This window comes from Mirounga angustirostris, unplaced genomic scaffold, assembly GCF_029215605.1.
Source record: "Mirounga angustirostris isolate CCGP_5_RB_7025 unplaced genomic scaffold, mMirAng1.0.hap1 SCAF_12, whole genome shotgun sequence".
Taxonomy (NCBI): Eukaryota; Metazoa; Chordata; class Mammalia; order Carnivora; family Phocidae; genus Mirounga; species Mirounga angustirostris.
Window position 1 is genome coordinate 71106172 of NW_026991720.1, and position 18425 is coordinate 71124596.

The 18425-nt window shown below is 36.8% G+C and overlaps 2 protein-coding genes and 1 pseudogene across 10 annotated transcripts in view; 1 reads left to right on the forward strand and 2 right to left on the reverse strand.

Moving 5' to 3' along the window:
• LOC123835587 (CUB and sushi domain-containing protein 1-like) overlaps positions 1-18425 on the reverse strand; it is a 94386-nt gene that overhangs the window by 44175 nt on the left and 31786 nt on the right. For 3 of the 6 annotated variants that reach the window (XR_010406539.1, XR_006788781.3, XM_064575296.1), the window contains exon 3: positions 3311-3397. Coding sequence is in view for 2 of the 6 variants with exons in the window: in XM_064575296.1 (XP_064431366.1) it covers positions 3311-3397 (87 nt within the window). In the remaining 4 variants the exon portion in view is untranslated. Of the gene's footprint in view, positions 1-3310; positions 3398-4946; positions 5183-18425 lie in introns of those variants that run through there. The other 3 variants (XR_010406541.1, XR_010406540.1, XM_064575297.1) reach the window with 2 other exon arrangements.
• LRRD1 (leucine rich repeats and death domain containing 1) overlaps positions 1-18425 on the forward strand; it is a 45544-nt gene that overhangs the window by 11557 nt on the left and 15562 nt on the right. The window contains exons 1-2 of one of the 4 annotated variants that reach the window (XM_064575294.1): positions 4359-4400; positions 13648-15643. In XM_064575294.1, the coding sequence (XP_064431364.1) occupies positions 13727-15643 (1917 nt within the window). In that variant the 5' untranslated portion in view covers positions 4359-4400; positions 13648-13726. Of the gene's footprint in view, positions 1-4358; positions 4401-10873; positions 11005-12113; positions 12202-13647; positions 15644-18425 lie in introns of those variants that run through there. The other 3 variants (XM_064575293.1, XM_045864731.2, XM_064575292.1) reach the window with 3 other exon arrangements.
• On the reverse strand, positions 10461-12153 carry LOC123835806 (mRNA turnover protein 4 homolog; annotated as a pseudogene).

Consider the following 18425-nt stretch of genomic DNA (forward strand, 5'->3'; position numbering starts at 1 on the left):
CTCAAAAAATTACAAATAGAACTATCATATGATCTAGCAATTCCATATCTGGGTATTTATCCAAAAGAAATGAAAATACTAACTCAAAAAAAAATACATGTACCCCCATATTCACTGCATTATTTACAGTAGCCAAGACACAGCAACAACCTAAATGTCCATGGATGGATAGGAAAAAAAGTGCCATATTTTTATATTTTTACAATGGAATATTATTTAGCCATGAAAAAGAAATCTTGCCATTTGCTATAACATGGATGGACTTGAGGGCATTATGCTAAGTGAAGTAAGTCAGACAGAGAAACAAAAATACCATATGATCTCACTTACACGTGGAATCTAAAAAACAACAAAAACAAGCTCATAGATGGGGAGAACAGATTGATGGTTGCCAGAGGCAGGGGGTGAGGGGGTGGGTGAAAATGCGTGAAGGCAGTCCAAAAGGTACAGACTTCCAGTTATAAATAAGTCATGGGAATACAATGTACAGCATGGTGACTATAGTTAATACTATTGTATATTTGAAATTTGCTAAAAGAGTAGATCTTAAAAGTTCTCTTCACAGGAAAAAGATTTTTGTAACCTTATAGGGATGGATGTTAACTAGACTTAGTGTGGTAAATCATTTTGCAACATATACAAATATCAAACCATTATTTTGTACACCAGAAACTAATGTTATATGTCAATTATATCTCAGTTTAGAAAAAAAGACAAAACATGGACTTCTGCAACACCAGCAAATTACATGTATTTTCAATTAGGCACAAAGTTCTTAACTAGGCAGATGACAACTTGCAAATTCAATCCATAGAATGGGATATGAAAAGGCTACACATGTAGAATTATAGAAAAGGGAACCTCACTGCTTTTCATAAATTCTGAGAAGTTAACTGCATTCATTATTCAACTTTATTTATTTATTTATTTTGGTGCAAATGGTGATTTCATTAAAGCACGGGGATGGGACCCGTGGGCAGAAAGAGCTGCTGCTGCCCATTATTCAACTTTAAATTTCAAATTGGAATTTGGTGGTGATGCGAGGGTTTGGGAGGTCCATATACTAAAACAATTTGATAACAGTTGCAGGCTATGGAAAAGGGCTGGGGAAAGTGGTGCGCCAACCACCCTGATAACCAGAAGGGCTGTGACTCCTCACCAAGGTCAAGTGCCCTACTCTGCAGACAAGGTCCTCTGCAAATGAAAGGAAAGCCTTTGACATGAGTCTATGGATAATATATTTGGAGGTTTTCTGTTAGTTTAGTACTCTAATAAGAATATTCTAAACCGGGCGCCTGGGTGGCTCAGTTGGTTAAGCGACTGCCTTCGGCTCAGGTCATGATCCTGGAGTCCCTGGGTCGAGTCCCGCATCGGGCTCCCTGCTCAGCAGGGAGTCTGCTTCTTCCTCTGACCCTCCCCCCTCTCATGTGCTCTCTCTCATTCTCTCTCTCTCAAATAAATAAATAAAATCTTTAAAAAAAAAAATGGAGAGAGAAATTTCTAATGAAAGCATTCGGCCACTGGAAGTCAGTCTTACCCAAACTTAGCTGTACTCCTATGCCAACGAATACCTTCTTAAACTAATGGCAGTATAATTTAGGTTTCTATCACCTAAAACTGAATAAATACTGATTAATACAACTGTTGAGCCCAGACCAACATGACAGGCCTTTTTAGTATTGTACAGTTGCTAAATGCTTCTGGAGGAAGGCCACCAAAAACAAACTACCTCATGCTACTTTATAGCCAATTATGTATTTTATAAAAGATCTTACAATGAGATTATAAGTGTATATTGCAACCTCTCATTTTTTAATTTTCTTGGTTCATAGACTTCTTGAATGTCCATCAGAAAATGGCAAGGTAGAGTTAATAAAGATGATCACAGGAGAATAAAAGAGAAACAAGTTTTTTCTTTTTTTATCAAGAAGGTAGGGCGCCTGGGTGGCTCAGTTGGTTAAGCGACTGCCTTCGGCTCAGGTCATGATCCTGGAGTCCCAGGATCGAGTCCCGCATCAGGCTCCCTGCTCGGCAGGGAGTCTGCTTCTCCCTCTGACCCTCCCCCCTCTCATGTGCTCTCTCTCATTCTCTCTCTCAAATAAATAAAATCTTAAAAAAAAAAAAAAGAATATTCTAAACCATCACCTTCTAACAGGATGCAATAGTGTTTATCAAAAGATATGAATGAATTCAAGTGGCATTTTTAGAATACTTTATTCAATCATGGTAAAACTCATTGATTTTTCAATTTTGTTATATTTTAGGTATTTGTATTAGTAAATCAAACAAGATCCTTTTTAAGTTTTCCATTTCTTTTTTCTAAAAGCTCTATATCTGGTTTTCAATTACCTCCTCATATTCTACAAAGACTTCCTGTTTTGTTTTGTTTTGTTTTGTTTCTGATAAATGCCGTGTTTTTGGTTGTATTAGGCTAGGACTAAAACAGTCTTGGAACTTCAATTTGTCCTGTTTAGATGATGGGAGAAGGCAAGTCACAGTCACCTCGGGAGATTTCTCAAAGCACAGCCACCTCTCCTGTCCCTAGACTCACTTCCCAGTACTTTTCCTGGTAAATGCAAAGGCAGAACTCCTGCCTGCAAATCTCCCAATCCTCCGGATGTTGGCGATCCCTTTCAACAGTGGCACAATCGCCACCTCCCCGAGATGAGCAGGCTCGGTTATTCTTGGGCCCGGGCAGCGTACCTTCAGCCCCCACTGATTAGTGGGTTGGGAGCCCGCAGGCGCTGAAGAATGGCCCCATGGATAACCGAGACAGAAAAGGCCGGGCTCTATGAAATGGGTCCTCCACGTCACTAAGTGCCATTTTCACCATGCCTCTATCACCTGCTGTTAGCCTCGCAGGCAGGAAAACAAAGCTCGGTAGGAGCACATCTAGGAGCACATCGAGGTCTCTGCCCCATACGTGGCCGCCTGCGCGCGTCCCGCCTGGGGAACTGAATGGAGGCCCCCCACGCCTCCCCGCAGGCGTCCTAGTGTGACCCGGGGCCAGCTCACAAACGCGCAGGGGCGCGGCCCATCCCAGGCGCTCGGCCACGGTCGCCGCGGCACAGGGTCGCGTCAATGCGGGGCCGCAGGCCACCGCTATCGCCGGAGGTGCTGGATGCTCCCCTGAGCGCATCCCCGCCCTGCCCGCCACCCGAGTTGCAGTCGCTGCAAAAGGCTCCAGGTGAAGCAAAGCGCACTATTACTTAGGCCACCCGACAAGCCAAACCCAGGTTTTCTTCTCCCATTTCCCCTCAACATCTACAGCTCTTTACGTCCTCCCTCTTGATGCCCCAAGGATACCCACCTCTGGCGTGTGTGCACCCTGTCCCGCGTTGCTTTAGCCTCTGTTGAGTGGCCTTTATTCTACACTCCAGGAAACAATTTGTTGATACTGCAGGACATAAAAATGTCTTGTGGTTAATACCTGTGTCTTTCAGATATGTAACAAATTACAGAGGGTTGTTCTTCAATTTAACTAATATTTATAAAAACAGAGTTGGGATCTGTTTTTGCCTATTCGACTGGCAGTATTTACTTTTAAATGAGTCTCTCAGTGCTTGTGAGGACGAAGGGAAAAAGACTTTCTCCTATACATTTTTAGAATGTTATTTATCAGCCTTTAAAATGTTCACATAATGGTCATACAAATGATAACACAGACTTCAATGGAATATTTTGCAGGCATGAAAGATAAGCTTTTCAAATATTTTATTTCAAATCACGGTATGTTAACTACAATATATATATACTGTGATGTTAGAAATGTTCGGTATCTGCTCTGTTCAATAAGGTAGTCACTAGACACATTTAGCTATTAAGCATTTGAAGTATGGCTTGTGTGACTGAGAGGCTAAACTGTAATTCTATTTAATCTAAATTGAAATAGCCACATATAGCTACTGTTACCATATTAGACAAGGATACTGCATAGTAAGGCCTCAATTTTGTAAAAAAAAAAAAAGAATATGTATGGTATTTATCACTGGTTATCTCTAAGAAGTGGTTAAAGGGGACATCATAGTTGCTTCTCCAGCATCTGTTCTTCCTTTGGGTTTGGGTTGCTCTCTCAGTTATGTATATATAAATATATACATGCATATATATATATAAATATATACATGCATATATATATATTTCCCCTGTGATATTTGGGGTGGGCAAATGCCACCCCTGGCTGTAGGGGTGAGCCATGTAGTACTATCTAAAATAGTATTACTCTGACTCCTAGCCACAGTCACTGGTTCAAGGTTAGGCACTTGAACTAATTTGGGCCAATAGAATAGGAGATCTCATCTTTGACTCTGTTTCTCCTTTATTAGCAGTCCCAATTGGATGCAGCGTTCATAGTCAGTCTGTAGGTACCCAGACACGGAGACCAGAGCAGCCTTTGTTTAGTAAGTTTTTCATCTTACACTCTTGTTACACAATGATGTGAATGTACCTAATGCTACTAACTATACATTGGAAAATAATTAAAATGATAAATTTTATATATATTTTACCACAATAAAAAAATAAAACAAAAAGTACCCTTTTGCAGAAAAACCACCAAACACCTGGAGACAAAACTACCATAAACTGTGGTAACCCATCAAGATCACAATCCCATGTAGGCCATGCTTACTAAAGAAGGCCCAAGGGCTTAAGCCACCTGAAAACGCCATCCCCACAAAAGCCAAAAGCACAATCTGGGCTGCTACAAAATGTTGAGGTCAAAACTCTACAGCCATAAGCCATGAACCCTTACCACCCTAGAGACTTAATTTCTCCAGTTGTATTTATTTTCAAAGTGTTCAGCCAAGGCACCAGATGTTGCCATTTGAGGAGCAGTCAAAGAATAACACCCTTTCTTCTCCTCCCAAGTTCCTTATCATTAAATATAACCAAGCAGATGGGGGTCAAAATGTATTTGTATTTGTATTACTGATAAAACAGTTTAGAGAAAGGAGCTTTGGTGTGTAGCTAAGTGGACTTGTGATAGTTCCCCCCTGAATTCAACGTAATTACTTTGTCATCACACAGATGGACAATCTCGGCTCCCCCAACAGGTAGTCAACCCTCTTATTCTATGGAAGACAGCTCACTAGAACACAAATCTGGCAGGCAGAAAGACCTGGGGGGAACCCAGAAGGAGATGAGCTTATCAGGTATTCAAGTCTTCTTTGTAGAGGAGATACTGTGGAAATAAGATAAAAATAAGGGTTAGAATTTCCTCTATATAGAAACATGAATCCAGGAGAAAGTAGTTACTTCACCATCTGTCTTGAAAAGAAAAAGGGGGCGCCTGGGTGGCTCAGTCGTTAAAAGTCTGCCTTCGGCTCAGGTCATGATCCCAGGGTCCTGGGATCGAGCCCCGCATCGGGCTCCCTGATCAGCGGGAGGCCTGCTTCTCCCTCTCCCACTCCCAGGCTTGTGTTCCTGCTCTCGCTAACTCTCTCTCTCTCTCTCTGTCAAATAAGTAAATAAAATCTTTAAAAAAAAAAAAGAAAGAAAGAAAAGAAAAGAGAAAGAAAATTTGGACAAACCAGTAACCATCAAATCTAATGAGTAAGAGATCAAAAAGAAAATTTTACAGAACCTTTAGGGAACAGATGATCCCTATAACATATAAAATATTTCAACAAACAGGTAACTAGGGTAAGTTACCCAGCTCAATTTATGAGGTTAACCTTGACAACAAAACTGGATAAGGACATTACAGAAAAGGAAATTATCAACAAAATTACTAATAACACAGGTATAAAAATTCTCAGTAACTGTTACATTTAATTCAAAAGTGAATTAAGAGGCAATATATCGTTACCAAGTTTGATTTACCCTCAAAATGCCAGATGTTCAATAAAGAAAACCTATTAATGTAATATACCACATTAGTAGATTAAAAAATAAGACAAAAATAGCTGCTATCATTCCTTCTATCCCACATTGTTCTTACTGAAGGGCTTAACAAATTCAATAAGACAATAAATGAGTCAGAGAATTGGATAAGCAGAAATAAATACTGCCAATATTTGTAATATTGTCTTTATAGAAAATCTAGTAGAATGTATAAAGTTATTAGAACTCATATGACAGCCCAGTCATATTGCTGGAGACAAGATCAACATATAAAAATCAATAGTGTTTTGGGGTGCCTGGGTGGCTCAGATGCTTAAGCGTCTGCCTTTGGCTCAGGTCATGATCCCAGGGTCCTGGGGTCGAGGCCTGCATCGAGCTCCCTGCTCAGCGGGGAGTCTGCTTTTCCCCCTCCCTCTGCTTCTCCCCCTGCTCATGCTCTCTCTCTCTCTCTGTATCTCCGTGTCTTGAATGAATAAATAAAAAAAAATATTTAAAAAAAATCAATAGTGTTCCTATATATGAATATTTTAAAAACTAAAAAAAGACATAGAAATCAGATATCATTCCCAATAGCAAAAGAGATATACCATGTTATTAAATAGGAAGAATCAGTATCATAAATGTGTCACTTCTTTCCCAAATTAGTTCACAAGTTTAATTCAATTCTTATTGAAATACAAGCAAGACATTTTGTGGAACTTGATGCACAGGTCTTGAAATTGATCTGGCTATGTAAAGGGTTGAGAATAACCATCATAATTTTGAAGAAAAAGAATAAGGGGAGAAGACTTTCTCTACCAGATACCAAGATTCATTATAAAGTTATAATCATCAAAACATGTGGTATTGATGCAAACTTAGACAAATAGGTAAAAGGAATAGAACTGAAATTCCAGAAACAGCTCTACACATATATATAAATGAGGCAGCACTAGAAATCAGTGAAGAAAGAATTTACTATTGAATATATTGCAGAGACAACTGACTAGACATATGAGAAAAATTAAATTAGATCCCTACCTCATACCATAAACAAAATAATCCATACCATATGGATTAAAGAACTAACTGTGAAAGGCAAAGCATAAATTTTTTAAACATTTGTGCTGGATATATTCCATTTGCCACTTACACCAGTTAGTCTTTGCTGCACAGCAAACACTTTTTTAAGCTCCCAATTCTGTGACTAAGCCATTTAGGGTTGGCTCAGCTAGGCAGTTCTTCTGATAGTGGTGGCTGGGTTCACCCATGCATTTGTGGTCAGCTGACAGTCAGCTAGGTCACTCTGCTTCTGTGTGTTGGCTGGCTTAAGGCTGGAATAATGAGCCAACTGTCTCTCATCATCCAGTAAGCTAACTAGACTTCACACTGCATAGTTGATAGGGGTCTCAAAAACTGTGCGGTGTCCGAGTGCTTTTCAAACCTCTGCTTGTGTATGTTTGCTAATGCCCCATTGGCCAAAGTTTGAGTCGCATGCCCAAAGTGAGATTCAAGAGGTGAGGAAATAGACTCTACTTCTTGAGACACATGAAACACTGGAAAAACTTGTGGTCATTTTTGTAATAAGATAAGAATGGAGGAGAGTGAGAGTGGGGATTTATTCCTCTAGCTCTCTCTGCTGCAGCCTTGCTGCTGACTGTATTTATTTATCCAAAGTCCAAGCTCCAGTCAGGTGGCCTTTGTCCACAGTGCACTGTCTGGGTTCTCTGTCCCCTACCAGGCTTAGGAGTAACAGTGGAGCTCACTATCTTCTGTGATTCCCCTACATTCTACCTTTGTAAATAAACTCTCTGGTAAACTTTCCTCAAATTACTCAATGTGAGGGAAGCATGTTCTCCTGTGGGATCCTGACCAACAGAGAAGTAAATATAGAAGAACTTCTTAAGGCACAAATGGCAAAAACCATAAAATTAAAATATGAGAAAACATATTGTGGAAATAGAAAATTATACAACCAAATGCTTTGACTCAGCCATAGTTAAAATGAAAGCCGTAAGCCATACATTTTGAGAAACTTTGAGTGGAGATGATTTGGACACAGTAATTTTAATAATCTTTAACACTAAGTTAAAGCAAAAGCTAAAAATATGTTGATTAAACCCCAGCCTGGCCTGGTGTGGTTAAGGTTCTGTTCGAGTTAGTTCTATGCATGGATAGAAGATAATTTATTAATATGTTTCCTACTATGGACATTTATGTTATTTCCAATCTGTTACTATTACAATATTTTTTCTGTTCACTTAATTCATTCTCTATCCTAATGTCTTCTCATTGTTTTACTTTTTACATTTAAATCTATAGTCCACTTAAAATTGATTTTTGTGGATGGCAAGATAGGGGTCAAATATCTTTTTCTTTCTATATGGATTCCTAGTTGACCCAGAATCAAAAGCCATACTTTCCACAGTGATCTTAGTGCCACCTTTGTCATAAATCAAGGTCCATATATAACATGGGTTCCTCCATTTAATTTCAACCTTTCTGTGATCTTATGCTTTAGAGTCATCTTTCATAAATAGCACTTGGGTTTTTTTTTTATCTGACTTTTAATTGGTTATTTAGTCCATTCACATTTATTTTGATTATATTTGGACTTGTTTATACTTTCTTTTAAATTTTTTTCTAATTTCTTTCTCTCCTTTTTTACTTAAAAAATCTCTCTAAATATTGTTATTGTTCTTCTTTTGTGTATTTCATCTTAAAGTTTTTCTCTTTATAAGTCTGGTATCTATTCCCTCTATTTTTATTGTTAATAACTCTTAAAAATTTATCAAATTTTATCAAGCATGCCCAACACATTCTTAAAGCTGAACAACTTCTCATCCACCTCACATAAAAAAGACTTTAGAACACTTTAGCTCAGGTTTTGTTTTTATTTTGAAATAATTTTAGATTTATAGAGAAGTTGCAGTATTTACATTGGTATAATACTACTAACTAAACTATGGACTTTATTTGAAATTTACATTTTTACAGTAATTTTTTTTTTCTGTACCAGAGGTCTAACCCAGGATCTCATATAAAATTGTTGTCACGTCTCCTTAGTCTCCTACAATCTGTGACAGTTTCTGAGTCTTTCTTTGTCTTTTATGTCCTCAACATTTTTGAAGAGAACTGATCAGTTATTTTGCAGAATGTCCCTCAATTTGGATTTGTCTGATGTCTTTTCCTAATTGGATTGAGGTTATGCATTTTTGGCAAGAAAACCACAAAGTGATTAGCCCTTCTCAGTCCTCTATATCTTGAAGTACATAATGTAGTGATGATGTTGACTTTAATCACTTGGCAAAGGTCTCTGCACTGCAGTTATCATTATCCTCTGTAATATTCAGGGAGATTCTTGACTCATACATTATTCCTAATATTCCAGTTCTTTTTAAATGCCATACATGAAGCACTGTTATTGTTTTATATAGACCATTATTTCTTTGAATTTACGTATGTGACTACCATTTTACTTGCTCACTATTCCATCTTGAATTTCAGACCATCCTCTGGTATCTTTTTCCTCTTAAAGTATATCTTTTAGAAGTTCCTTTTGAGCAAGTCCCTTGGTGGTTGAAGTTCCCAGTTTTGTTTATGTGTAAATGTTTTTCTGTTCCTTTTATTTTTGAATGATAATTTGGCTGGATCCCAATTCAAGGTTGATAGGGGCTTTCTATCAATATTTTGAATAAGTTATTCCACTGTCCTCTAGCTTTCACTTAATTTGCTAGGACATCTGTTCTCATCTTGTCATTCCTCTATAGGTGTTCCTTCCCTTCTCTCTGACTGCTCTCATGATTTGTTCATTGTTTCTACTGTTTTGTAGTTTGAGAATGACACTTCTCTTTATTAATCCTGCTTGGATATGTTGTATATCATGGATCTCTTGATTCATATTTTTCATTAGTTCTGGAGCATCCATAGCCAGTATTTCTTTAAATATTGCCTTTGCTCAATTATGTTCACTTTCTCCTTCTGGAACTCTAATTAAATATATGTTACTCCTTCTCTTTATATTTTCCATCTCCTTCTCTATCTTTACCACATTTGGATATATCTTATTTTATTGACTTTTTAATTTTTCCTTCCCCTCCCTTTTTTTCCCTCCTGTGGAACAGTTTTAATATCTGCTCTGGGTTTCAGAAGTGGCTTTTCTCTTGTCTTAGTGAAAGCATCCTGTCTTGTCGTCTAAGACTCCTGGCCCTGGTGTGGGTGGGGGATGGGGCAGGGGGAAGGGGGGAAGAAAGAAAAGGGTAGGAAGGGTGGCCAGGGTTCCTCTATTCTTTGACAAACCCCATTTCCAGTAGGGGCACAAAGACCAGAGGAGAGAAGCCCCAGCTCTGATGGTGGCTCTCACGTCCCCAACCATCATGCAGGAACCAGTGCTGAAAGCTGGCTCAAGGTGAACAAAAGGAACCCTGGGAATCCAAACAAAAGCCTGAAGTCAAGGCCTTTTTTTCTAGGAAAAGTCCTCTTTGCTGTTCACAGGGAGCCACCCTGCAGACAGTTTTATTCCTTATAGAAAAGCAATCTGTCCCTCTCGCCCTCGCTGCTGTTTGGCCCACAGGATGGCGGTCCAACACATCTGGGCCCCAAGTGCCCGTCAGCCTTTTTCTCCCCCGCCCCCCGAGCCCAATTCTTCTGCCTACTAGGACGCATTTTCGGGCAGGTCATCTCCCATCTGCTGGAAACTTCTGGACTGCACATCCCACATGTATTTGATGGCAACTTTGAATTTAGCCATCTCATACCCGAAAAGCTTCAGCACATGGGCCTGCTCTGGGGTCAGCACATCACCCTCCCTGCACACCTCATTGTTGGATAGCAGGGTCATCACGCCTCTCTTGAGGATCCATGGAGTGGGGGAACTGCTCCAGGGGTCACACTGAAAGCTGCTTTGTTTCCAGCTCGAGCGAAGTCCATTTCCGTATATTTTGTAAACCACTCATTCACTTCCTCCCTGGTGCAGTTGGTGAAAAGGAGACTGACCCTCACCCCTCAACTTCTTGCTGACCTGATGCAGGTTGTCTTTGTACTCGTCAGATGGGCTTCAACCCAAGGCCACCATCATCACCTTGTTTTTGCCAAAGAACATCTGGCTGTGCTTCCAGGTGTTGTGATGTGATGTCTTTCAGCTTGCTGTTCCTCTCTGTTGGCCACAGAGAAGACGAAAAGGTACTTGTGTATGTCCACACATTTCTGAAGCCCTTCTATCAGGTTCTGTTTCAGTTCTAAGCCTTTCTTGGCAGTTTTGATTAAGGAAACTTTCTTGTTGTGGTTGGATTTGGATATATCTTTCAGACATATTTTACAGTGTAGTAACTATCCAGTTGTTCTAGCATCATTATTGAAAAGACTATCTTTTTTTCAATGCTCTGAAGTCTCGTATTTTTCAAAAACCAAGTATCCATATGTCATAATCAAATGTCTGTTTCTGGGCTTTCTATATATTCTATTGATCTATTTGAATATTCTTGTGCCAGTGCCATATCACCTTAGTTACTATAGCCTCATAAGAAGTCTTCATATTCAACAAACAAACCCTCTACCTGGTTTTCCGTTTTTTAAGCATATCATGACTCTTCTTGGCCCTTTGTCCAAAGACTTTTAAGAATCAGCTTCTTAAATTCCACAAAAATAAGGTTAGAATTGAATTTATAATAAGATTGAATTTATAGGGGCACCTGGGTGGCTCAGATGGTTGAGTGTCTGTCTTCAGCTCGGGTCATGATCCCAGGGTCCTGGGATCGAGCCCCATGTCCAGCTCCCTGCTCAGCGGGGAGTCTGCTTCTCCCTCTCCCTCTGCTGCTCCCCCTGCTTGTGCTCTCTAGCTCTGTCGAATAAATGGATAAAATCTTAAAAAAAAAAAAAATAAGACCGACTTTAGAGATCAATTTGCAAAGAATACCACTCCATTTATTTAGGACTTCTCTAATATCTCTCACTACATTTGTACTTATATGAAGTAGTATTTTTCTGTAGATGTATTATATACTTTTTGTTAGATTCCTAAGGACTTGACACTTCTTGATTATAAATGATACCTCTTTAAACTTTCATTTTCTAACATCTTTTTTTTTAACATAAGGAAGGAAATTGAATTTTGTATATTGACTTTATATTCAACATTACTTAATGTTCCTATTGATTGTAATAATGTATCTGTAGATGATCTTGGATTTCCTACATACATAATTATATTATCTGTGAATAATGACATTTTTATTTATTTTTTAATAATTTTTATACCTTTTTTCTTGCATTATGCCACTGACTAAGATCTCCAGTACAATACTGAATAGAAGTGATGATACAGGGCAACATTTCCTTGCTTCCAGTAGCAAAGGGAAGCTTTCACTGTTTCACCACTAGGTATGATATTTATGGATTTTTTTTATGGACACCATTTAGCAGTTTAAAGAAATTCCCATCTATTCCTAGTTTGCTAAAAGTTCTCTCTAAAATCATGAAAAATGTTGCAATTTATCAAGTGCTTCTGCATCTATTGAAATGATCATATGGTTTTTCTCCTTAATCTTAATGTGGCAAATCACATAACTTTTTAATGTTAAAATCCAACCTTCAATTTCTGGGACAAATGCAACTTAGTCACAAAATATTCTCTTAATATATTGCTGGTTTTTATAATATTTATAATATTTAGTTTTGTAATGTTTAGAATTTTTGCCTTGAGTAAAGTTGGCCTGTAATTTTTCATATTGTCCTTATTATGTGTTGTCAAGGTTAGTGCTAATGTCGTAAAACAAGCTGGAAAATGTTCCCTCTTTTTCTATTCTCTTTGAGAGTCTGTGAAATACTGAAACCATACCAGTTTAATAGAAAGGATTTAATATAGTGAGTTGTGTAGACAAGTATTGGAGAACCAAAAAGGCAAAGGGGGAACTTCAGTAACACAGAGATAGTAAATACCACCCCTAAGATGAAGAGACGAAGGAAAGAGGTTGGGTTATTAAAAACTACAGACCTGGAAGATACACTGACAAAGCTGGGATCCAGAGCTTTGAGGATGGGTGCTGCACAGCTGCACAGATACTTCAGGAGTCACACAAAAGACTTACAGTCAGGCTTTAGTTCTTGAAAAAGTTGTTTTACTTCTAGTTAGTCTTTTTTTTTTTTAACTTTTTTTTCTTAAAGATTTTATTTATTTATTTGACAGAGAGCAAGAGATAGTGAAAGCAGGAACATAAGTAGGGGGAGTGGGAGAGGGAGAAGCAGGAAGCCCGATGCGGGGCTTGATCCCAGGATTCTGGGATCATGACCTGAGCCAAAGGCAGACACTTACCGACTGAGCCACCCAGGCGCCCCGCTTCTAGTTAGTCTTACAGAAAGCATCTCTTTCATAAGATATTTTACTTCTACCTATTAGAAAATTATCAGTGTCTTGGGACAAGACACTCCAGTACCATATGTAAACCTACAATATACACAATGCAAACAGCACCCTCTGCATGTCAGGGAGCCACTGGTTTTCTGTTTTCCAAAAGTTTGCTGAGTTCTTCCATTCCTTTATGCCTCCTTTCTCATTTTCTATAATTTTAATGTGATTTCAAGAGTATCATGTGATAAATGCATGCAATCAATAAACTATCTTTAACTAGTAATCATATATAAAATTAGCTTATTATAAATAAATAATAAATTATAAGTATATTGTTTTATAAAATAAAAATAAATTATAAATATATTGTTTTAATATCTTAAATTATTCACTACAGAATAAAAATTATTATAAAATTCTTTTGTAATTTCAACATCTTTATCTTATGTCTTCTTTTAATATCAATATTTGTCTTGTAGGTTCAAAGGAGGAAATTAAACATGAAAATTAAAACTGAGTCACAATCATGTATTGATGTAAAACATACGAGCAAATAAGATGTCTGAAAATGATGGTACTTCAGAAGAGCTAAAAGATATCACTAGTCAATTTAGGACAGAATCTACATCATGGTCAGTGGAACCTGAATTTATTAAAGAAACATCAAATTCATTAGAGGAAGCTTGTGAAACACATCCTAGAAATGATGAATTAGGTATACATGATGATACATCAACACTGTCCCCTGGAAATAAGTCTAAGAGAGATGAAGAACAAAGGAAAACTCTTCAATTTTCTGAAACAATCACTATATATGACAGCTTGTGGTTAAAAAGTGATATTCCACAAAGTCCACCATTATCAATAACTGAGATGGTTGCTGAGTATCCGGCTTTCACTGGCTTCTTATCTCATGAAACATTAGAAACAACTAGTCCACAACCCTCTGAAGAAAATCAGAAAGGACTTGGCTTAGGATCAGATAACTTTACAGTTAACCTCAAGGCCAAGGGTTTACAAGAATTCCCCAAGGACATTTTAAAAATCAAATATGTAAAATATCTATATTTGGACAAGAACCAAATCAAAAGTTTTAAAGGGGCAGACTCAGGTGACCTGCTGGGACTTGAAATTCTATCCTTGCAAGAAAATGGGTTATCATCACTTCCACCTGAAATTCAGTTATTTCATAATTTAAGGATATTAAATGTCAGTCACAATCAAATATCACATATACCTAAAGAAATATCACAGCTCGGGAATATCAGGCAACTCTTTTTTAATAACAATTACATTGAGAATTTTCCTTCTGGCTTAGAAAGTCTTGGAAACTTAGAAATTTTAAGTTTGGCTAAAAATAAGTTAAGACATATACCAGATATTCTGTCTAGTTTTAAAAACTTGAAGGTTCTCAATCTGGAATATAATCAGTTAACAATATTTCCTAAAGTTCTGTGCTTCCTTCCAAAGTTAATTTCACTAATCCTTACTGGAAACCTGATAAGCAGTTTGCCAAAAGAAATTAGGGAGCTTAAAAATTTAGAAAAACTTCTGCTGGATCATAATAAACTTACCTTTTTGGCTGTGGAAATTTTTCAATTATTCAAAATGAAAGAACTCCAACTAACTGACAATAAACTGGAAGTTATTTCACACAAAATTGAGAATTTTAAGGAACTCAAAATTCTAATACTTGATAAAAATCTATTGAAAGAAATTCCAGAGAAAATTTCCCATTGTGTAATGTTGGAATGTCTTAGTCTTAGTTATAATAAATTAACAGGACTTCCTAAGAACATCTATAAGCTCAAAAATTTAAGAAAACTCTATGTAAACAGAAATAATATAGTGAGAATACCTGATGAGATCTCCCATCTTAATAATATGTTCATTCTAGAATGTTCAGGAAATATAATCACAGATGTTCCCATTGAAGTGAAAAATTGCAAAAAAATAACTAAAGTTGAATTGAGTTATAATAAAATAATTTCTTTTCCAGTAGGTTTGTGTGCTTTAAATTCTCTTTATTATTTGAATTTTAATGGAAATTATATTTCGGAAATACCTGTGGATATATCTTTTAGTAAACAACTAATTAATTTAGAGTTAAATAAAAATAAACTCCTCATATTTTCTGAACACTTATGTTCTCTTATTAATCTTGAATACCTGGATCTTAGTGAAAACCAAATAAGGAAAATTCCACCATCTATCTCCAATATGGTATCACTCCATGTTCTTATTTTATGCTGTAATAAATTTGAAGCTTTCCCTATAGAAGTGTGTACTTTAGAAAATCTGCAAGTACTTGATCTTTCACTAAACCAAATACAGAATATCCCTTCAGATATCTGTAATCTAAAAAGAATCCAGAAATTAAACATCTCAAGCAATCAATTTGTATATTTTCCTACTGAACTGTGCCAACTTCAATCATTGGAAGAGCTGAATATAAGTCAGATAAATGGAAGAAAGGTAAGAGATTGATATTTTGGGCTTTGGAGGGAAGTTGGCACTGGAGGGGATTAGAATCTAAACTGTAGCATGTGTGTGTTTTAAATTTAGCTGGAATATTTTATTTTTTAAAGAATAGGTTTTTAAATTTTTAACCCCAAACATGGCTTTAAAGTATATTTCTCAACATGAAAGCTTCAAGGGAAAATATTTCATTAAAATGAAATTCCAAGTAACTAAAGTTGACAATTTTATAGATACCTTTTTATTTCAGTTTAATTGTAAAAGTAGTTTTAAAGTTATGGATTATAATATAAACACATTATTGAAAATTTAAGAAATTGAGAAATGAAGTAAAAAAAAAATCATTCCAGAAGCATACCATTGTAATATAACTATTGGTCACTGGTCATATGTTGATACAACTTACTTTTACTCTTTTTATGTATATGGTTTTATAAGCAAGTATAAAAAGATTCTACAGTCAATTTTAATTTTAGTTTCTCCTATTTTCACTTAACAAAAGCATTTCCCCATAATATAACACAATCTTCCCAATAATTGTTATAGCTAATACATGATATATGTAACTAATCATCTGTTGTTAAGCATTTAGGGATGCTGTAATTTTTCATCATCATATAAAATGCTGTGATGAACTTCTTCATAAATACAGCCTTTTTCACATTTTACTATTTTCTTAGAGAATTTTCCCTAAAGAATTGCTAGATCAACATGAATGTTAATAGTTTAGCTTTTCATTTTACTTGAACTGTAAGAATGAATTTTATGGAAATAGTTTAAAAAAATCAAACATTGCTAATTTATATTAAGATCTTAAATGAAAAGGGCCCTAGAGCTATTATCTGGCTATGTTTAATTTGGTCATTATAGTCAAATCAAAATCATTTGATAGAGGCTGGACTATTATATAGAACAAGATTTCCCAAAGTCTGTCCTTAAAAACACCTAGTCCCATGAATTGCTCCTTAAAAAGGGGGGGAGGGGTGGTTCCTGTGATCAAATAGCTTTGAGAAGCACTGGTTTCTTCTCTTAGAGAATCACAATGAATGTTAGTGTATTAAAAGCTCTGAAGCGTTCTGCACTAAAGAAATTGATTTGTCTCTATTTAACCAACATTTCCCAAACTTACTTACCCTTTTAAACCCAACACTTGCTATATAATACATTTCCAGAAAGGCTACTCCAAGGAATACCTGCTTAAGTAGCTGGAATTGAAAATGATATATGTGTTTTTCAAGTTGTTATTGCACTAAAGGATACTTTTTGGTTCTGCATTATAAATCACCAACTAATTTCTTGGCTGATTTATAATCCTCTCACTTTCTCCTCCTATATCTTACTGTGCAAGTCTACAAGGTTGTATCCTTAATTCTTCTTTTCTATTAACTTCTTACTATACCATGCACATGACCCTCAACTTTGTATAACTAGAGCTGATCTCTCATCCCTGTTTTAGTCCCACAGTTCCCAGTTTCCCTGGAAATTCTCTGTTCTTCTACTGTCTCAAACTCAACATGATTTCAAAATCAAACTCATCTTTTTTTCCAACGTAACTCCCTTCACAACTTCTCCATTTCTGTTTGTGATGTCACTTTCTTCAGATCTACAAATCTAGAAGTCACGAAATCATCTTTCTTCCCTTTCCATCACTAGTTATACTGAAACGTTTTCCTCTGAAAAAGCTCTTGGATCAACTCCTTCATTTTCCAGTGTCACTATCTCCAACCTGGTCCATGGTCATCACTTACCTCATGCCTAGGAGCCTCTTGACTATTCTCTTTGATTCAGTCTCCTTTCTCTCATCAGGACTTGTCAAAGTTATCAGATTTTACTATGGAGAACTGTTCTCAGGAACCCAGATTGCTTATCTATTGCCTACTCATGGCAAGTGGTTGTCAAAGGCACCAGTCCACATCACTACAACCTCACTTCAAAGGTCACCAGATGGGAGCACCTGGCTGGCTCAGTGGTAGAGCATGTTGTGAATCCTGATCTCGGGTCCTGAGTTCAAGCCCCATGTTGGGCATAGGGCTTACTTAAAAAAAAAGAAAAAGAACATCAAAAACTAATGATGTACTGTATGTTGGCTAACTGAACATAATAAAGAAAACAAAGATCACAGGAAACAGAAAAAAAATTTTTTTAAAGAGAAAAAGAGTAGGCAACCATGTAAAATAAAGCTGGATACCCTTAAAAAAGAAAAAGCACTTTGATAACCCACTTGGGGTAGAGATAAGATGCCCAAAGGGTTAATTTATAACAGCAGATAGTCACTAAACAGTCATTTGAAGAAAATGAGCTCAGGTTAATCACAGAGTTTTTATTTTGCTAAGTGAAGAGTACCCAACATGAGTTTTCCTTCTGTAGTAGCTCTATTATCACATGGTTCTTAGGTACATCCTCTAATAAATGTTGAGCAAATAGTTAAAAGAATATTTGTTTTATTATGTTCTAAATTATGAACCTACTCACCTGTCTTGACCTGACTCTTATGTCCTAGAGCCAACTGTCAAGGGCTGCCAAGGCCCGGTTCCACATTCTTTCTCCAAACATATCTCCCTCTGCTTCCTAGGACCTCTTTTTACTGTTCAGCTCCTCACTGGCCCATTTTTATGCATGATATTTGTCTTGCCTTAAGTGTCCTGTAACTTCCATTCAATCCTATTCATTCTTAAGAGAGGCCATTCGAGTCCCATCTGCTACATGAAGCTTTCCTTTAGTGCTCTGACGTGTACTGATATACATTCTCTAAACTTCCATATAGCCATTCTAACTCTCT